The sequence below is a fragment of the Stigmatopora argus genome, chromosome 5 (genome assembly GCF_051989625.1).
Source record: "Stigmatopora argus isolate UIUO_Sarg chromosome 5, RoL_Sarg_1.0, whole genome shotgun sequence".
NCBI lineage: Eukaryota > Metazoa > Chordata > Actinopteri > Syngnathiformes > Syngnathidae > Stigmatopora > Stigmatopora argus.
In genome coordinates this window covers 11,121,250-11,138,670 of record NC_135391.1, presented here as the reverse complement: position 1 = coordinate 11,138,670, position 17,421 = coordinate 11,121,250, and the positions used below count along the sequence as shown (strand labels likewise).

The 17,421-nt window shown below is 38.8% G+C and overlaps 1 protein-coding gene and 2 long non-coding RNA genes across 5 annotated transcripts; 2 read left to right on the top strand and 1 right to left on the bottom strand.

Annotated features, from left to right (window-relative positions):
- Nucleotides 1–1,177: 1,177 nt before the first annotated feature.
- mier3b (mesoderm induction early response 1, family member 3 b) lies at nt 1,178–11,263 on the top strand. 2 transcript variants are annotated; one of them, XM_077601261.1, is made up of 13 exons: nt 1,178–1,270; nt 2,218–2,242; nt 4,808–4,953; nt 5,524–5,646; nt 5,742–5,865; nt 6,126–6,199; nt 6,276–6,348; nt 6,433–6,575; nt 6,863–6,944; nt 7,063–7,157; nt 7,364–7,491; nt 7,578–7,729; nt 8,491–11,263. In XM_077601261.1, exons 1-13 carry the CDS (start codon nt 1,262–1,264, stop codon nt 8,949–8,951), a joined length of 1,635 nt encoding a protein of 544 aa, XP_077457387.1. In that variant the 5' UTR covers nt 1,178–1,261; the 3' UTR covers nt 8,952–11,263. The 2 variants fall into 2 exon arrangements, with proteins under 2 accessions (XP_077457387.1, XP_077457386.1); XM_077601260.1 differs by lacking the exon at nt 1,178–1,270 and adding an exon at nt 1,294–1,593.
- A 1,530-nt stretch (nt 11,264–12,793) lies between these two features.
- On the top strand, nt 12,794–15,361 carry LOC144074520 (uncharacterized). Its single transcript, XR_013300315.1, has 4 exons — nt 12,794–12,863; nt 14,212–14,296; nt 14,397–14,543; nt 15,255–15,361. It is a non-coding gene; the product is annotated as an uncharacterized LOC144074520 (long non-coding RNA).
- A 38-nt stretch (nt 15,362–15,399) lies between these two features.
- Nucleotides 15,400–17,421, bottom strand: LOC144074521 (uncharacterized). Of its 2 annotated transcripts, XR_013300317.1 has the most exons (5): nt 17,221–17,421; nt 16,950–17,035; nt 15,953–16,001; nt 15,778–15,856; nt 15,400–15,537 (listed from the first exon to the last, which is right to left on the bottom strand). It is a non-coding gene; the product is annotated as an uncharacterized LOC144074521 (long non-coding RNA). The 2 variants fall into 2 exon arrangements; XR_013300316.1 differs by lacking the exon at nt 15,953–16,001.

The window sequence follows — 17,421 nt, the reverse complement described above, 5'->3', positions numbered from 1 at the left end:
TGCACCCAAGTTTAGCTTCTCACATGGGGTTCTCCGGTCTACAAACTTACCCCTTTTTTCTTCCAGATGTGTCGGAGGTCATGATGGCCAAACAACTCCACTTCAGACCACGGGACATGTCTCCAGAAGCTTTTTTTTCTTTTTCTTTGTTATCTTGGGGCCTTTTTGCAAACTCTAATGTGGATTTAGTGTTAGTCCCTCAGCATGCAACGGGCATTGAAATGTTGCATTTCATTAATTTATTCAGTCATTTTCAACACTATTATCTTTGTCTGGGTGCTCTTGCCTGTCCCAGCAAACTCTGGGCGAAAGGCAGACTACACTGTAAACTGGTCGCCAGTCAGTCGTAGGGCACATATAGAGAAGACAAGTTTGCACGCTTACTGTGTGTAGTTTGCATGTTCTCCCCGGGCTTGCGCGGGCTTTCTCCGGGTACTCTGGGTTGCTCCCACAGCCCCAAAACATGCAGGGTAGATTGAACTCTCTAAATTTCCCCTAGGTACAAGTGTGAGTGTGAATGGTTGTCCGGCTCCTTGTGCCCTGTGATTGGTTGGCCACTGATTCAGGGTGGCCCCTGCTTTGGTGCCCAAAGTTAGCTAAGATTGGCTCCAGCACCCCCCACCACCCTTGTGAGGGTAAGGGGTTCAGAAAATGAATGAATGTTAATGTTCCTTTTTTGTTAAGCTAATTAATTAAGAATGAACAAAAAAATAATTTTGGGTATTTTTTGAAACATCCCAAGGGAAGCTATTCACCAAAAGAGTACAATCTGTGATACCAATCATAATGATAAAAAAATAATATTAATAATATAAATAATAACAATAATGGTATAGACTAGGCATTTTTCGCAGAGTAATTTTATAGATAGATATCTACCCTGACTCTGCAGTGTCAAATTGTGTCAAATCAATGTCGTGTTCATGTTTATAATGGTCGACATTTGTCGGGATTTAACAGTTTTTGGTAATGGGTTGATTTAGAGCTGGAGCCGTGACCTTCCACATTCACGACTACAGCTCGTTGTGAGAAAGATTATGCAGGATTTTACTCTGGGGTGAGTTACAGGCAGCATTGCACGACGAGACTTCTTTTTATTTCAAATGAAATCATGAAAATGTACAATGTTGCAAAGGATTCCCGTTTATCTGCGGATGGTTTTGAACGGCGTCACGACTGACGGACGGCAAGCTCTCTGATTGGCTGAGAGCTGTCATCCGGGTACTGCGCTACGACTGGCTCATTAGCTAAAGCTACCAATATGGCGGAGGTAAGAGGGAAAACAGGGGAGAAGCGATCGATCTTAAATCGATATTTATATCATTTAATGTGTCATTTTCCCATATTTCTGCTAGCGATTGGACAGATTGTGTTTTTTTCCGAACGTTTAGTGTGGTTCCTGTCAAAATGATGTGTCTTATTTGGTCGTAGATGTGCCCGAATGTCTGGAGTGATCCTTCACTCCAAGGCCGCTGCGCCTTCGCTCTCAGCTGCTTGGGTATAGCGGCGGCGTACATTGATACGTTCATTTTAGCATTCGCTTGTCCAAAAAAATACAAAATAGAGAGCGAGATTATGCGCATTTTTGTGGAGGTGAGCGAAGCGCCGGAATCTTTAAATCGTTCATTCGTGTCCGAGTTGTCGCCGCCGGTGACTCGAAAGCCGTCAAATGTTCTGCCGCGCCAAACGAAATGTACATGTTTACATGCATCGACGTTGACGGGTTAACGTCAGTGCTGTGATGTTAGCTAGCTGGCTAATTATGTCGCTTATAAACGTCACTCTAGTCTTTCAAAACGTCTCCGTGTTCTGTCATTTTTTTAAGTCCTCATGTCCCATGGTTGCTATTTATTGAGAGATTCCAGCCGTCTCAGCCGCATACTGTCGTTCAGGTAACGGTAAATGCCTCTTTTGCGCGCTCATCTATGTACACGATTTTTGGGACTGATTACCTAATTACACAGTTACAAACACGTTTGTGTTAAATTAAAAAATAAATAATATAACACTAGCCTGTATATGTATGTGTGTATGTATGTGTTTGTGTGTGTATATATATATTTATATGTACATACATGTGTATGTAAAAATATACACATACATACATGTACATACATATGTATATATAAATCAATGGATATGTATGTGTCTTTGTGTGTGTGTGTTGTATTAAAGTGTAATTAATGCTGTGATTTTTTTTTTCCTCCATCCCACCAGGCTTCCATTGGGAGTTCTAGTCCAGGTAAGACTTATATGACAAAAATGTGATGATGTTCTTGTTCTCAGATTAAACATGTAAAAATAGTAACAAACTTTTTGTAATTATCATTATTAATAAGAAAAAAAAGGTATGCTGTGCAAAACATGCAGCAAAGTTAAAGTTGTAAACGAGTTTTCCGATGGAAAATTATAGACTAAATGGTGCTTGACTACTACAAATAACAAATTCAGCAGAAAGGTCAGATTTGTGAATATTTTAGTGACATTATTTTTTTTATTTATGGATATTAATCGTAACATCACCTTGCTGATGGCAGGTGTAATGCTGGTGTGTGGCCATAGCAAGCCCTTGTGATGTTGCTTGCAGTGGTCCTCAGTGTGCTCAGGGAAGTTGACTGTATGTCCAGACATATAAAAATTTGCGGGAATATTGGATATTGGTAATGTTTTAGATCTACCAAAATGTGAGTCTTTGATAAAGGTAAGTTGAAAATTTGTATATTTGGTAAAATGTTTTAGTGAAATTAGTGACGTTTCAATATAAGAAAAGCATTGCAATTTTATAAGAAAATGATTGTACACGATACATATTTTAATGGGGAAAATGTTAGAGATTAGTTATAATGTCACAGAAAAGACGTATAATTTAATGGAGCAGTAATTATGTATCTACAAATGATTTGAGAAAATACTAAAGTAGCCTCATCTATTCTGATTTTTGGCAGGAAGGCAGTCTCATGATATATTGTTTTAAAAACTATTTATTTTTGTCTCGTTTAATAACGTTTATAACAAAAAATTACACAGTGCAAGTGGGACACTTGACTCTTATACGATATTTTGCCCTGTAGTAGTTTTTAACATGAGAGCAACATTTTCAAGCATTACAATTTGCAAAAAAAGCACAATTTGTTAAATTTCCCTTCAGATTCAGCCAATATGTTTTCAGTTGAATAAGCAATTTACAAAGTGAAGTTTTGGGTAACACATTTATGCACAAAGATTAACATTAAAATTATCATATGCGACTTGAACGCTAGTTCCAGACCAACGTTCAGTAGACAAAGATGGTGAGGAACACCTAATCATTTAGCAGAGTTGGCAATAGGGCGGGGCACACGGAGCATGATAGGGAAAGGACTATAACAGCCAAAATGAGTGATTATAGGTTGCAGGACAACACCGAGCCTACCCACTAAAAGATCCAAGTGAAGTCTCCCTGTCATGTACTTTATCTTTACTTATGAACACACGTGAACCACAGCAGTGCTCAACAGATCCTCCCAATCCCTCAAGCCTACAGTTACAGGTTTAAGACATCAGTCCACCGTCTTATTTCTCTCTCTAAAGTGTATCCAGCAGTTATTGATTGAAGTGATTTCATTCTTTTTTTAAATGCCTTTTCAATACCTGTGCAGAAACAGCAGCCCTATGGAAAATTTCCCTAACCCTTTTAACTCACTCTCCTCATTTGAGGACAGTTTGTAATTCATTTCTTACTTGAGATCAAGGAGTTTCCCAATTTTATGCAAATGTTATAAAAACGTTGCAAAAATCTAAAACTTGTTGACTTGGGTTAAGTTCATCCAACTTTTTTTAAATGGCCACGTTAGGTAAATTTACACCGCTTTTTTATGTGAGGCTGAAAATAGTCTGCCTGCCAATTGTGATGATGTCTTCAGTTGATTATTTATTTCATATTGCACCGCAACTTTTGGTTTGAAGGCAGTTATAAAAATAAAGATGCCTGTCAAAATTTCTGCAGGTTTTTATTATCCATTTCTTTTCATGGTGTAAGAAGGGGGTTGTCTTAGCTTTATTGCACGACAGAATAACAAAAACACTCATATTTTATATTCCTTTTTTTTTGGAGTAAGGTAATGTAGTTACTTTCATAATTCAATAATGAGTTAAGTAATTTATTTACTTATTCAGAGAAGTTAAAATTTTTAAATTTAAAAGACAATTAAATTATTGATATTGACTGACATTTTTTTTTACCGTGATAACAGTTTTTGTCATATCACCCAGGCCTAGTCATCGGTCATGTTTAATCACCCTCAAAATTATTGTAATGGCAGGATTAATTCCGTTGTTTTGATTGTATGCTGAAGAAATGTGGCTTTCCGAACAAAATATGAGCATGAAAATATGAGAATAAAAGTCAGAATTCCATCTTTTATTGGTATTTATTTATATTTATGTTAAATCTATGTTCCTGACCTCACCTATAGCCGCAAGCTGTGAGTCATGAGGGTGTTGGTCCAGTATGCCTTTTCAGGTCATTGTCGCCGTCAACGAGGAGGTTTTAAAACACCTCATGCCTCCAGCTTCTAACAAACTTTATGCAGAGAGAAATGTCATTTTCCAACAGCACCTATCCCCTACTTACACATAATACCAAACCTACCATTGCCTGTTTTGTGGACCATAGTATCCATGTTCTTGATTGGCTAGCAAACTAGCCTGACCAATTGGAAATCTATGGGGTTCTGTGAAGAGGAAAATCTTTTGGCTTGTTCCCCGCTGTTGAAGCAATTAAAATGTATACCTAATTTTTGGGCCTTTCTCTTTGTTCCTACCACAGTTGGCTCTTTGTCGTCAGAAGATCATGATTTTGATCCGACCGCAGAGATGTTAGTTCACGAGTATGATGACGAGAGGACCCTGGAGGAAGAAGAGTCTCTGGAAGGCGGAGGAAATTTTAGCTCTGAGATTGCAGATTTGGAGAAGGTAAGCATTGCAACCTTTTAACAAAATTAAGGTATATTTACAATATTTTGAAGACTGCCTTTATTAACAATATGACCGCAAAACACTTAAATCGAAAAATATATCATGTAATATTACTTGATAGAAAAACTATCCCGCTCTGCGAATAATAATGTAATATGGTCTAATTGCTTCACTTATATATCTTTGTCAGCAGATTTACCAAAATCAAATCTTTCCATCGACAGATTGATAAACTGTAGAACATTGAAGTGTGTGTGTGTGTGTACACTGTGTTCACAATTATTACACAAGTTGTATTTTTAACGGTTGATTTTTTTAAATTCTACAACCATAGCGCAATGTTTACATACTTTCAGACCTCAACGTTTAACAAATAAAAAGTTTGGACTTTTTAAGAAAATCTACAGTAAATGCTCACTTAGTCTCATGAAGTAGCTCATTAACATATTGCATATTTGATAACAGATCTTTGCAAAAAAATGAGTGGATGAATGAACAAAATATTTAACTTTACACTATATTAAACATACACCTTACTGACTAATGTCATTCCACTCTCTTCACCAGGAGGGTAACATGCCTCTGGATGAGCTGCTTGCCATCTATCGCTACGAGGCCTCAGGTGGTTCCAGTATAGACAGCTCTTCTGGTGATCTTACTGATGAGCTGCCCGACATGACTTTGGACAAGGTGAGCGTGCGTTGCTGCAGTCTGTGTGTGGGGGAGGAAAGGCATATTTTTTTCCCGGGTGAAATTGTTGTTCAACTTGACACAATCGTTCCCAGGAGGAAATTGCCAAAGACTTGCTGTCTGGTGACTACGAGGAGGAGACCCAGTCATCAGCGGACGACCTCACCCCTTCAGTCACCTCCCACGAAGCCACTGATTTCTTCCCCAGAACACTCCGATGTAAGCTACTACAGAGAACTGTCCTTCATCTATCAGTGGATATTTATTTATTTTGTTTATTGTTTAAAGTATATTTTATCATCAGCAACATATTTAAATTATGGAATAAAGAGAATTTTAATCAAAAGCATTTTTACATGTAATATTAGAATGGATATCAACCCAAAAAAGGCTTCAAGTACATTAAGACACAACTTCGACACATTTAGAGATCTGCTTTTCAAGGGAACTTGAAATGAATATAATAACCCCTTCTTTAGCCAATGCTGTCTCCGATGGTGATAAAGATTCCGAGTGTGATGATGATGGTCCTAGTCCAGAAGACTCCAGAAAGGTGTGTAGTTTAATACAGTGGAACTGTTGGAAAACATGAAATACCGTTAATCTTACACATCGATTTTTATGAAAAGGAAATAATGGTGGGCTCGGAGTACCAAGCGGAAGTTCCTTTGACCATCAGCCATTACATAGATGGGGAGAAAGGTATTTACTCTTGTTTTATTTTCCATGGGAATTCATCCCAGTATCTAATCGTGCGATCAACTTAATACTACCAACGCTTTGCAGCATATGAAGATGAAGATGAGTTAATGTGGAGCCCGGGTGCGCTGACAGAGAGCAAGGTCAAGAGCTTTCTGATGGACATGATCTCGCGGACGACGGATGAAAAGACAACCCATGACAAACTCCACGTTCGAGACAACGAACAGGTCAATTTGTCCTATTACTCATCATACTTTCGGAAGATCTACACATAGGAAAATTACCTTGTAAAAGATGCTAAATGAAAATTAACAGGTTTATCTACAGTTTATGTCTCTGCACCTTTTATATTTACAATTTCACCTTTATCAGTTAATTAAATACTATATAGTTCAAGAGGAGACCAACATCAATGGGCTTCCCAATGTAACAATTTTAGTGTCTCTTTTTTTAACAAATCCAGTCTCATATACTAACATAGGCTTTTGTTTTAACCTCTTTTGTTCTCACACAGGCTTTGCTTGAGCTCATCCAGTGCAACTACAATACCCACGAGGCCCTGGAGCAATACTGTAGCCACCTAAAGTCCTCGAAAGGTAAGCCAAGTTAATATGTTTTGCATGCAAACAGCTAACTAAATGTCAAATGCCTAGTAAACTTTTTGTCATTTAACCTTGACACGAGTGAAAGCTGTTGCAAAATATATGCTTTCAGAAAAATCGCCACCGTGGTCTGAAGAAGAGTGCAAGAATTTTGAACATGCTCTGCAGATGTATGACAAGAACTTTCACCTCATTCAAAAACATAAAGTAAGTCATGTTATCTTGATGTGAGAAAGAGCCATTCATTGATGGTGCTCGATGTTCCATCAAAATGGATTGAACGTCTAGCGCCGTCAATGGATATTAAAGAAGAGTATTCTCAGCCAGACAGGCCTCCCATTTTTCATTAATTGAATGTCTAACGTTGTCAATGGAAGGCATTGAGCATTGAATATATTTTTTTCCAACCTTAGGTGACAACGCGAACGGTAGCAGAATGCGTGGCATTTTACTACATGTGGAAGAAGTCGGAGCGCTTTGACTTCTTCGTGCAGCAAAATCGCTTCGGGAAGAAAAAGTATAGCAGCTACCCAGGCGTCACGTGAGTAGACATCAGCAGGCAAAGTTGCTGTGAAACAAATTCTCTCGACACTCAACTATCATAAAAAACCTTGGTTGGCATTACAGAGACCTAATGGACCGGCTCGTGGATGAAGCAGAGGGCTTGGCTGTGGACAGTTCGTCGTCCGTTTGCTCGGGTGGTGGCGGAGGAAGGATAGAAAGCACGACGGACCAACAGCTCAGTCTGCTCAACTCCATTACTGCCAGTGACCTTACAGGTTTGTGCCCAGTCCATTTTTTTAATTTATTTTTTTTATTTTTTCCTTTGGCATTTGATTGACATATATGAATGTCACCTTCAGGGGATCTCTAAAAAAATCAGTTTTTTTAAATGTATTTACTTTTAAACTTTGTACTTTCACAATACGTAAACAAATGGAACAAAGCGACACCTAAGTCAAGAAAATTAGAACCAAGATATCGCATTCCATTGAAACATATTTAAACATAATTTTAGAGGGATTTTTTTCTCCTTTATTCGAATAATTTACTGTACTAATAACCCGTTTACAGTAATCCCTTGATTACCTCCTCATTTATCGCAAACTTCGCCATTTTTCCCGCTATTATTAAATTATTATTTTTTAAAGTTCATAAAAATGTGAAAATCCACGCTGAAACTCGTAAGTGGAAGCCACTCTTGCAACTAGGACTCACCACTGAAGGGGAAAAAAAGTTATAGGGGTGACCCTACTTCTCAATTTTTCGATTATCGCGGCCTTGTCTGGTCTACATTAAACGCGATATTCAAGGGATTACTGTATATAGATCTATAACGTTTGGTCAAATTGGGCACATGACATTTTTGATGCACGCCCCTTCCGTAATTCGTTTCCAAGGACTAGGATGTGAGCTGTATCGCAGATCATCAAAATCAGGTGACTTGGACATAAACGGAATGACCGTGCAAACGACGTTATATCGGTCAGTCGAGTGCAAAAAAAAAAAAACTGATGGGTGATTGATGTTGGTGTTTCAGCTCTGAGCAATAGCGTGGCGACGGTGTGCAGCCCGGCCGAGGCGTCGTGCTTGGACTCGTACGGCTTCCCCCCGCTGGAGAGCCTCCACAGGGCCTCCTCCCTCAACCACGACGAGTCGCTGGGCTTCCCGTCGGGCGGCGCCGATGCCGAATGCCTCGACATGCTGGACGCCGGCTTTTACCACTCGGAGCTGGGCCAGCTGAGCGGTGTGTGCGTCGCCAAGGACTGCGAGCGGCCCTCCAAGAGACTCAAGATGGCGCTGCCAGACTCATTCATGGGCGACGTCTCCGTGGGCAACCTCGGCGTGGACTTTGAAGCGCGCCGGACCGCGCCGCACCACCATCGGATAACGGGCGCCAAAATGGCCGTGTCGGTAACGGACTTTGGCGAGCCCAACGGCTTTTTGGGGGGGCACGCGCGTCATCACGTGCAGCACACAGCAGCACTTCAGTCCGAATGATCTTCCTCGACCTCGTCCCTTGTTCTTTTAGGGTTGTTTTGGGGGCGTGTACATAAAAGACTGACCTCACGTTATATATATATCGCTATATATATGTACAGAAATATACTTTTTTTCTCTCGTTTTTTTGTGTACTATGACATCAGTGATGTCTCTCATATAGAACTAAGAATCTTGATTTCTCTCAAGAGTTTATAATAGCCATTTTATGTTTGTCGCAGCGGTAACATCCCACGTCAACAGCACCCTGCCATTCTTCTCTGCTGCCAAAATCATTTGATTTAGAAGGTGCTTATTTTAAAGTGGTACTTCCCTTTCCCCACCCTCCCAAAGTTTGCTTTTGGTTCACTGGTACTTTGCAGTCAGCATGTTGCTTGCATTTACGATTATTCCGTGGGCATATTTCTCGTGTACTCGAGTTACGTTCACCCTGCAGGTCCAATCGGATTTCTTTGTGCGTCTGATTTTATTCGTGCAGTGGGAACAGTGATTTTTTTTTTACTTTAACTGAAGCACTTACAGTGGTTGAAATCTACTTGTGGTTCATTCATTTTTTTGTGGTTTCCTGGTGATTTGGATGATTCATTTGAATTTGGGCTCTCCAAAGTATTCCACAAAGGGCCAAAGTGGTGCAGTATTTCATTCCAACCAAACAAGGCTACCTTTTAACCAATCAGGTGTCTTACAAGTGTAATGGCGTCCAATTATTTTAAACATCCTCGACAGCAAGAATGAACCAAAAGCAGATTTCAAACACCACGATCATGTTTGGACATTTCATTTTGATTGGTTTTGTCTCCCATTTTGTTTTGCCCAGTTGACCTTTTCCCACATTTGGCAAGCAGTGGTTTTTGCAGTTGAATCATTTGGCATCATGCAGGCACTTTAATTCACTTGAGTTTTTACACATTACATCTCGCAACTTAGATTTTCATTCTTTTTTTTGTAGTGTGAACATCAGTATTAACTGAGATGCCCATACTGTTGTGTGTGTGCGTGTGTGTGTTCGCGTGGTTAATGTCGGCAGTGTATGTAGCAAGGGGTGGGGGGTGTTTGGAGTGCATCGTGTTTCAGTGCGGGCTCCTCCCGTATCTATGCATTGTGTGATGCGAATGTTCATTTCAGGGGCCGTACGTGACATTTTCTGTGTTTGCGGGGCAACTCATTCACTCTTTCCTCGGCTTCATTGATGTACATAAGAATTAGCAAGTAGCCTTTAACAAGTCTCATGACCTGACCTCGTCAATCTATGTGCATTTTAAATGGCCATATGTTGTAAATATGTAGAGAATTCTGAGGTTGGTTTTTTTTTTGCATTCTACTGGTTGACTTGGGATCGTTTGGCTTTTTCCTTATCGTCACATACAGTGAAACCGCCGACGCGCAATGCGATCTGTGAACGTTTCCAAAACCGTCCCGGCATCACTTCGATGAAAATGTGTTTTATTGACAGCACCTTCCCCTCCGTGTAGCTTTTCTCACAAATGTGGCACCACCAATATAAAAAAGGAAAGAACAAGAATTGGAAACTGGATGCTCACAAAGTTAAAGTTGCCTGTTTATCTTGTTTTTGAAATTTCACTATGAGGGATTTGGCATTCCCAGCCACTATTTTATGTATTTCCATTCCCTACGCATGCTGACCCCCCCTCAGACTGAAAAGAATGCCTTTCTGGTCTTGAGCGTTAACGTTAAAAGTGAAAAAAAATGTTTTGTCTCACATGGTAAAGGGATGGTTGCTGCTTTTTGGGGTGTGGTGTGACCCCTTTTGTTTTGTTTTTTGGAGAGAGAAAAATGCAGTAGATGGTGGGTCGCCGTGCAGTGCTATTTATTATTTCACTCTGTGGTTTGTTTGTAGAAACACTTGTCAGAATGTAAAAGACCATTTTAGAAGTGGTAATTTTTTTTTTGACCACCCTGTGAAAAATGTGATATTTTATTGATGTGAGTGCGTGTGTGTGTGCGTGTGTGCAAGCCAGCACTAAGCAAATGTCATTTTATATTTTGTATTTTTTTAAGTCATTTTACAGTAAAAACACACAAAAAATTGAATACCTTTGTGAATTTAAAAAAAAGCTACGTAAAATAATTATATTCAGAATTCTAGACAATCAAAATGGCTATGAGAAAGAAATGTTCCAGAACAGAAGTTATCTTTATTGTACATATGAATTGTATTATAGACATTCCGTTTGTTTGTTTCTTTTTGTTTTCTCTCTGTTCTTGCTCATTTTGTTAAACATTCTTTTGTATCTTCTGTTGTACTTTAATACCTTGTGTACAGATCCAGAAATAAAAGCTCTGGAAAAACATTAAGCAATAATTATTGTACTTTTAGCTTTCTTGTGTCAGTATGCAAGTAAACATTCTAGGATAAAAGACCATGTATAATAAGGCTTTTTTTTCCTGAAAAAAAGCATGTATACCATGACTTTTTTCCTTTAAAAAATAGTTCAGTAAGACTTTGTCATTGAATTTAAAAAAAGCATGTATACTGTGGCTGGGCGGCCTGGTGGATGAGTGGTTAATGTGTCATACTCACAGCGGGGGAACTGGTTTCAAATCCAGGTCGGTTCACCTCTGTGGAGTTTGCATGTTTTCTCCAGGCTTGAAGTCAGCTGGGATAGGCCCCAGCACCCTCCGTGAGCCCATGGTGGATGAAGCAGTTCAGAAAAGGAGATGAGGTTTTATTTACAGTCTTTAAAAGTCCATGTATACTAAGTAAAGTGTTTTTTTTTCTAGAAAAAAAGACAATTTATGGTAAGGTAAGTAAGGCCTTTTGCCTTAAAAAATGTATAGTAAGTACTGGGTTCAAATCCACGTCAGTCCACCAGTGTGGAGTTTGCATGTTCTCCCGGGCCTGTGTGGGTATTCTCCCGGTCAATGTTCCCTCTAATTTTTCGTTGGTCTGAGCAGAAAGTCAACCTCCCTGAGCGCACTGAGTACCAGTGTGAGCGACATCATCGGTACTCGGATGATTCGCCTAAAGACGTTTCGCCGACGGACGTTTGACAGATGGGCAGGTCGGCGAATGAACGTTCGGCGGAACGTCCATTCGGCGACCTGTCCGTCTGTCAAACGTCCGTCGGCGAAACGTCTTTAGGCGAATCATCCGGTCACGACATCATCATTGCTCGCTATGGGCACACAAAAAAAAAAAAAAAAAAAAAAAAAAAAAAAAAAAAAAAAAAAAAAAAAATCGATTTTTTTTTTTACTGCGCGCCATATGATTGCTGCTGCGCAGAGAAGACGAGAGTAGTGCGCAATTGCGCACGCGCGCAGCTTAGAGGGAACACTGCTCCCGGTACTCCGGTTTCCTCCCACATTCACACGAAATGCATGGTAGGCTGACTGGACACTCTAAATTGCCCCTATGTATGATTGTGAGCGTGAATGGTTGTTTGTCTCCTTGTGCCCTGTGATCGGCTGGCCACCGATTCAGGGTGTCCACCATCTCAGTATGCTGAGATAGGCTCCAGCACCCCCTGCAACACAATGAGGATGAAGCAGTTCAGAAAATGAGATGAATTGAGATGAGATGATGAGGCTTATTTTTCTTTTCTTTTTTAAAGAGACCATGTATACTAAGGCTTTTTTAAAATTAAAAATGACCATATAGAGTAAGGCCCCCCCCCCAAAAAAAGACCATGTATAGTAAGGCTTTTTTCTTTAAAAAAATGGCCATGTATAGTTAAGACCATGTATACTAAGGCTTTTTTTTATTAAAAAATGACCATGTATTAGTAATACGTACTGTTTTATAGTATCAAGACCACAAAACTCACGACTATTCTACAATATGGGCGTGGTTACGCCTATTGTCGACGTGGCTGGGTTACTTAAGCGGATGCGCAGTAACTGTTCCCTTTGGATGGCTTTTTCCCACGCTGTCGGTCGAGCACGCCAAACGAGGTAAGGAATGGAGCAATTTACTGGCCTAAATGCGTTTTTATCAAGCTATCGGGAGATTTTTCAGCAATCAATTGACCCCAAAACGCCAACATATATCTTAGTTTAATGCCAGGTTTAGCACACCGTCGACAATTTAAGTTTGGGCTTTGTGCCGTATGTTACTAGTTAGCATTAGCGTTAGCGTCACGATTTGACTTAAAAGTATGTTGTCCGTTTCTCTCCATTATTGAGTCGTGTGGCAAGACTTTAAATTTAATCAAACAACGCCGAGTCATCAACCGACAGTTTGCTGGGTAAATGCTCACTCTAGAATGACATCCAAAGGCACGACTTGGTTCCAGTTGTTTGTTGGATGTAATGGTAGTTTTCATTGCGAGTGCTTAAACACCCGTTGCCCATTTGTAATTCTGTTTTTACAAAAAAAATCACTTATACAAAACTGTTAAACCAACTTTCTCCTAGCTGTTAATGTCAGTCTGTATATTTAATCGCCGTATACAAAACTATTAATCCAACTTTCTCCTAGTTCACTGGTGTCAAAGCGGCGGCCGGGGGGCCAAATCTTGCCCGCCGCGTCATTTTGTGCGGCCCGAGAAAGTAAATCATGAGTGCAGACTTTCTGTTAGGATCAAATTCAAGTGAAGATTATACATGTATATTATATTTCCTCATTTTCCCCTTTTTAAATCAATAATTGTAGTTTTTTAATCACTTTTTTCATTTTTGTGTTTTTTGTTCAAAAAGCATTTAATAAAATATAAAAATAAATATATTTAAACAATTGTGTTTTCCACTCTAGTATTGAACATATTCCCAAAAATATTTTATTTCCTTTTGAAATGAAAAACAAATTATTAGATATTTTCCCTCATGAAGAAAAAAAAGCTCAAACAAACATTTTTTTTTTAGATCTATAAAAACTGAATAGTTAGGGCTTTTGATAGTTTTTTAAAATCCAATTTAAATAGAAAAAAAATATCAAAATATTATTTCAAAAATGGTCCGGCCCACGTGAAATCGAGTTGACGTTATTGCGACCCGCGAACCAACCCGAGTTTGACACCCTTGTCCTAGCTGTTAACGTCGGTCTGTATATTTAATCGCCTTGTCTGGAAAAGGAAAAATGCACTTGGCACTCGCTAACTAATTTTCATTCTTGATCATTTATTAAATTTCTTGTAAGATTTCTCTATACCGTAATTGTTTGGCAACCCCCAAATTCCTTGGTTAAATCAAGTTTCCCCTGTTTAGCATTAAGATAAAACTACTTCCCCAAAAAAACAACCAAGCCTATCTGTTGAATCTCCAGGCTCTATATATGCTAACTTATGTTTTTTGTGTGTGCAAGTTTTCCCTGTTTAGCACCAAGATGCAGCTCTTCTAGCATGCCTAGAGCACTCTTGAGGTTATAGAAGAGCCTGGGCCAGATCAAGGTAAAACTACCCCCCCCCCCCCCCCCCCCCCCCCCCACAAAAAAAGTTGAATCTCCATTCTATATATTCTAACTTTTGCTATTTTTTTTGCATGCAACAGGCCTGAGAGATCTTCCTCACAAGTTGCCCACTTGAATCATATGGTGTCTCTGTACTTGTGAAAATCCAAATTAAATAAAAGCCTAAATCATCATGGTGATGTTTCACTGGCCATTCATTTCCACAGCTCTTTGACTAAATCTTTAAGGTAAGAAGGATCTCAGTTAATGTTAGAGCAGGAATTCATTCCCAATTTTTTTTCTAAGTGTTTATTCCCCCAGCTTTTTTTAAATTTTATTTTCTAAGTGTTTATTCCCTGTTTTTTTATTTTTTTCTTTTCTGTTTATTTCCCAAGCTTTTTTTTTCTAATTTTATTTTCTAAGTCAGGGGTCGGGAACCTTTTCAACGAAGAGCCATAAACAATTCATAGTTTCGAAGGTTATTCCTTAGGAACCATACTCCAAATTTAAAAGTCAAGTGGAAAAAAAAAAAGAATACTTTTGACAACATTCTTATGCAGTTGCTAATCAATGAGTATGCATTCTAGCAGTCTAATGCAAAAAAAGATTAAAGCAGCACTGGACATGGTATCAATTCTGTCACCAGTGGGTTCCATATTTTAGCTCACAGGTTTGCAAAGAGCCACATGTGGCACCCAAGCCATAAGTTCCCTACACCTGTGTTAACATCTATTCCCCCAGCTTTTTTTTAAAAATTATTTTCTGTATTTATTCCCCCTATTTTTTTTCCTTATTTTATAAGTACTTATATTCCCCCAGCTTTTTTTTCTAATTTTATTTTCAAAGTGTTTATTCCCCCAGTTTGATTTTATTTTCTAAGTGTATTTTACAAAAAATAATTGTAAGTGTAAAATTGTTTTGTGAACCTTTAACTAAAATATCTCATCTTATGTCTACAGGTCAAACAAGAAAAGACTGGCTACACCAATCAACACTTCAATGTAATGCCAACCAAGTGTGCTAAAGTTGAAATGTTCACCTTTAAATAAAATTTTTTAAACTTTGATTGTTACTTGCATTTTTTTGATAGATAAAGACAGTCACATGTATATATTGAAAAACTTTTATTTTGAAAAACTCGAGATAGGTTCGCGCAGGCCGTCCAGCATTTTTAAAAAATCAGTTTTGCCTTCATCCATTTTCAAATGGATGAAGAAACTCCCCTTGGCACCAGGTGGAATTCTGGAAGAAAAAAAAGGGGGTCAATACATAAAGTTAGGTAAAACACCATTCGCAAGGTCTTACCTTTTATTTTGAAAAACGCATAGATTGGTTCTCGCGTAACCACCAGCACCGAAAAACAAGGGGGTGCATCAGCCTATCTGTACATAGGCAGGAAACCTTGTCCCCCTTGTGGAATTCTGGAAAACAAAAAAAGGGGTCAATACATAGTTAGGTAAAACACCATTCGCAAGGTCTTACCTTTTATTTTGGAAAAACGAGGGGGTGCATCAGCCTATCTGTACATGGGCAGGAAACCTTGTCCCACTTGGGTGGAACTCTGGAAAACAAAAAGGGATCAAGGCACAATAAATTAAGTTACATATAGAAATACAGACTAGGGCCTAATCAAGTCAAATTTAACAAAAACACCTACATTTAGTTTTTTTCTATAAAACATCAAAAGGGTACCCATTATTCAGACACTGCAAAAGAAGGCAATATTAGACATACTCCTGATGGTCTGGTTTTCTTTTTGTCTGCTGCAGAGAGGCTAAAAAATGGTATCTATTTTTCATGTTTTCTTCCACAAACAAGTAATCAGGATCTTGATTTGGTGGGAAATATAGAAAACACACTGGCCAGGGGCCCACAAGGTACAAATTACATGAAAATAATTAAAAAAAAAAATCCTACTTCTGCCTTGAGTTTTTCAGTCAATTATTTCAAATCCATTCATTCTTAAAAAAATAAATATCCAAAAAGCTTCTGTTTTTCTCTTATGCCAAGGAAAAAAATGTTTAAATGAGTCAAAAATGCACTATTGTTGAATAAATGTTCTTAGGTTTTGTCAAAACCACATTTAAAACTAAAAATAAACAGTCCAAGCCCTGAGGTCTTTAAGAAAGTTAACAGGGTAAAAGTATATAATCTATTTGAGTGCACAGTTCCACTACATGGCAGAAATTTTTGTACCAATTACCAATGTCATCATTAGCAGTTATCTGGGTACGATGACAGTTAGGCTTTTGTCGAGTCAATGATGACAAAGCCTATGTTTGATTATTATTTGTAAGTTCAGAAAGATGTGAAGCTATTCCTACACTTAACACTATTTAATTAAAAAAAATACTATTCAATAGGGATGACCCTACTTTACAGTTTTTTATTTATCGCAGCCATGTCTGGTCTACATTAACCACCGCGATAATCGAGGGATTACTGTTTATTCCTTACACGTCCACTAATGGCATTTGTGTGGGTGACTTATCCACAGGTTTTTGCTATTAAAAAAACACCAAACTAGTGTTTTCATTCAAAAGTTGAATGTATCATGATGAAAAACGAGCCAATTGCGCAAAGCCTTGAATACTGAACGCTGACGTTTAAAGATTAGACGGAGAGAAAATCGGAACTATTTAAAAATGACTCACTTTGTTATGGCGTCGACAAGATGCCCCTTTCTGGTCGTTTTGGCCACATTCTTGATGTTTCCCAGCTGTCTGTGCTCGTTGAGGGACTGAAACACACACAATGGAATGATTTCTTTTTAAACAAAGAGCGATCGGTAACGCAATGTAGCCAATTTGTTTGCAAACATTTTGCTGTCTGCACACACATGGGGCTACATCACGTCAACGAATCATGCTCTTATCACTCTTAAGACGAGAACTGGGGCTTCGAAATCCCCAAATGACAACGTACCGAATGTGCTGCATCGTCTTGTGAGAAGTTTGTCACGCTTTCTTCGGCAAATCGTCACTTTTGAGCTGCTCTGCAGTGCACGCCCGTGCTGCCTCCTGGCTCATCAGCCATTTTGGGGTTTGACGTCGGCAATTTAAACTGTGACCTCGGCCACGCCTATTAAAAATAGACACACAAAAAATATAAATTGTTTTCTTAATA

Excerpts from the sequence above, each read along its gene's own strand:
- mier3b (XM_077601260.1), top strand. The coding sequence starts at position 1,432 with ATGTGCCCGAATGTCTGGAGTGATCCTTCACTCCAAGGCCGCTGCGCC. Across the intron at positions 5,866-6,125 it reads CTTCCCCAGAACACTCCGAT|CCAATGCTGTCTCCGATGGT; the intron begins GTAAGCTACTAC and ends CCCCTTCTTTAG. Across the intron at positions 6,945-7,062 it reads CCACCTAAAGTCCTCGAAAG|AAAAATCGCCACCGTGGTCT; the intron begins GTAAGCCAAGTT and ends ATATGCTTTCAG.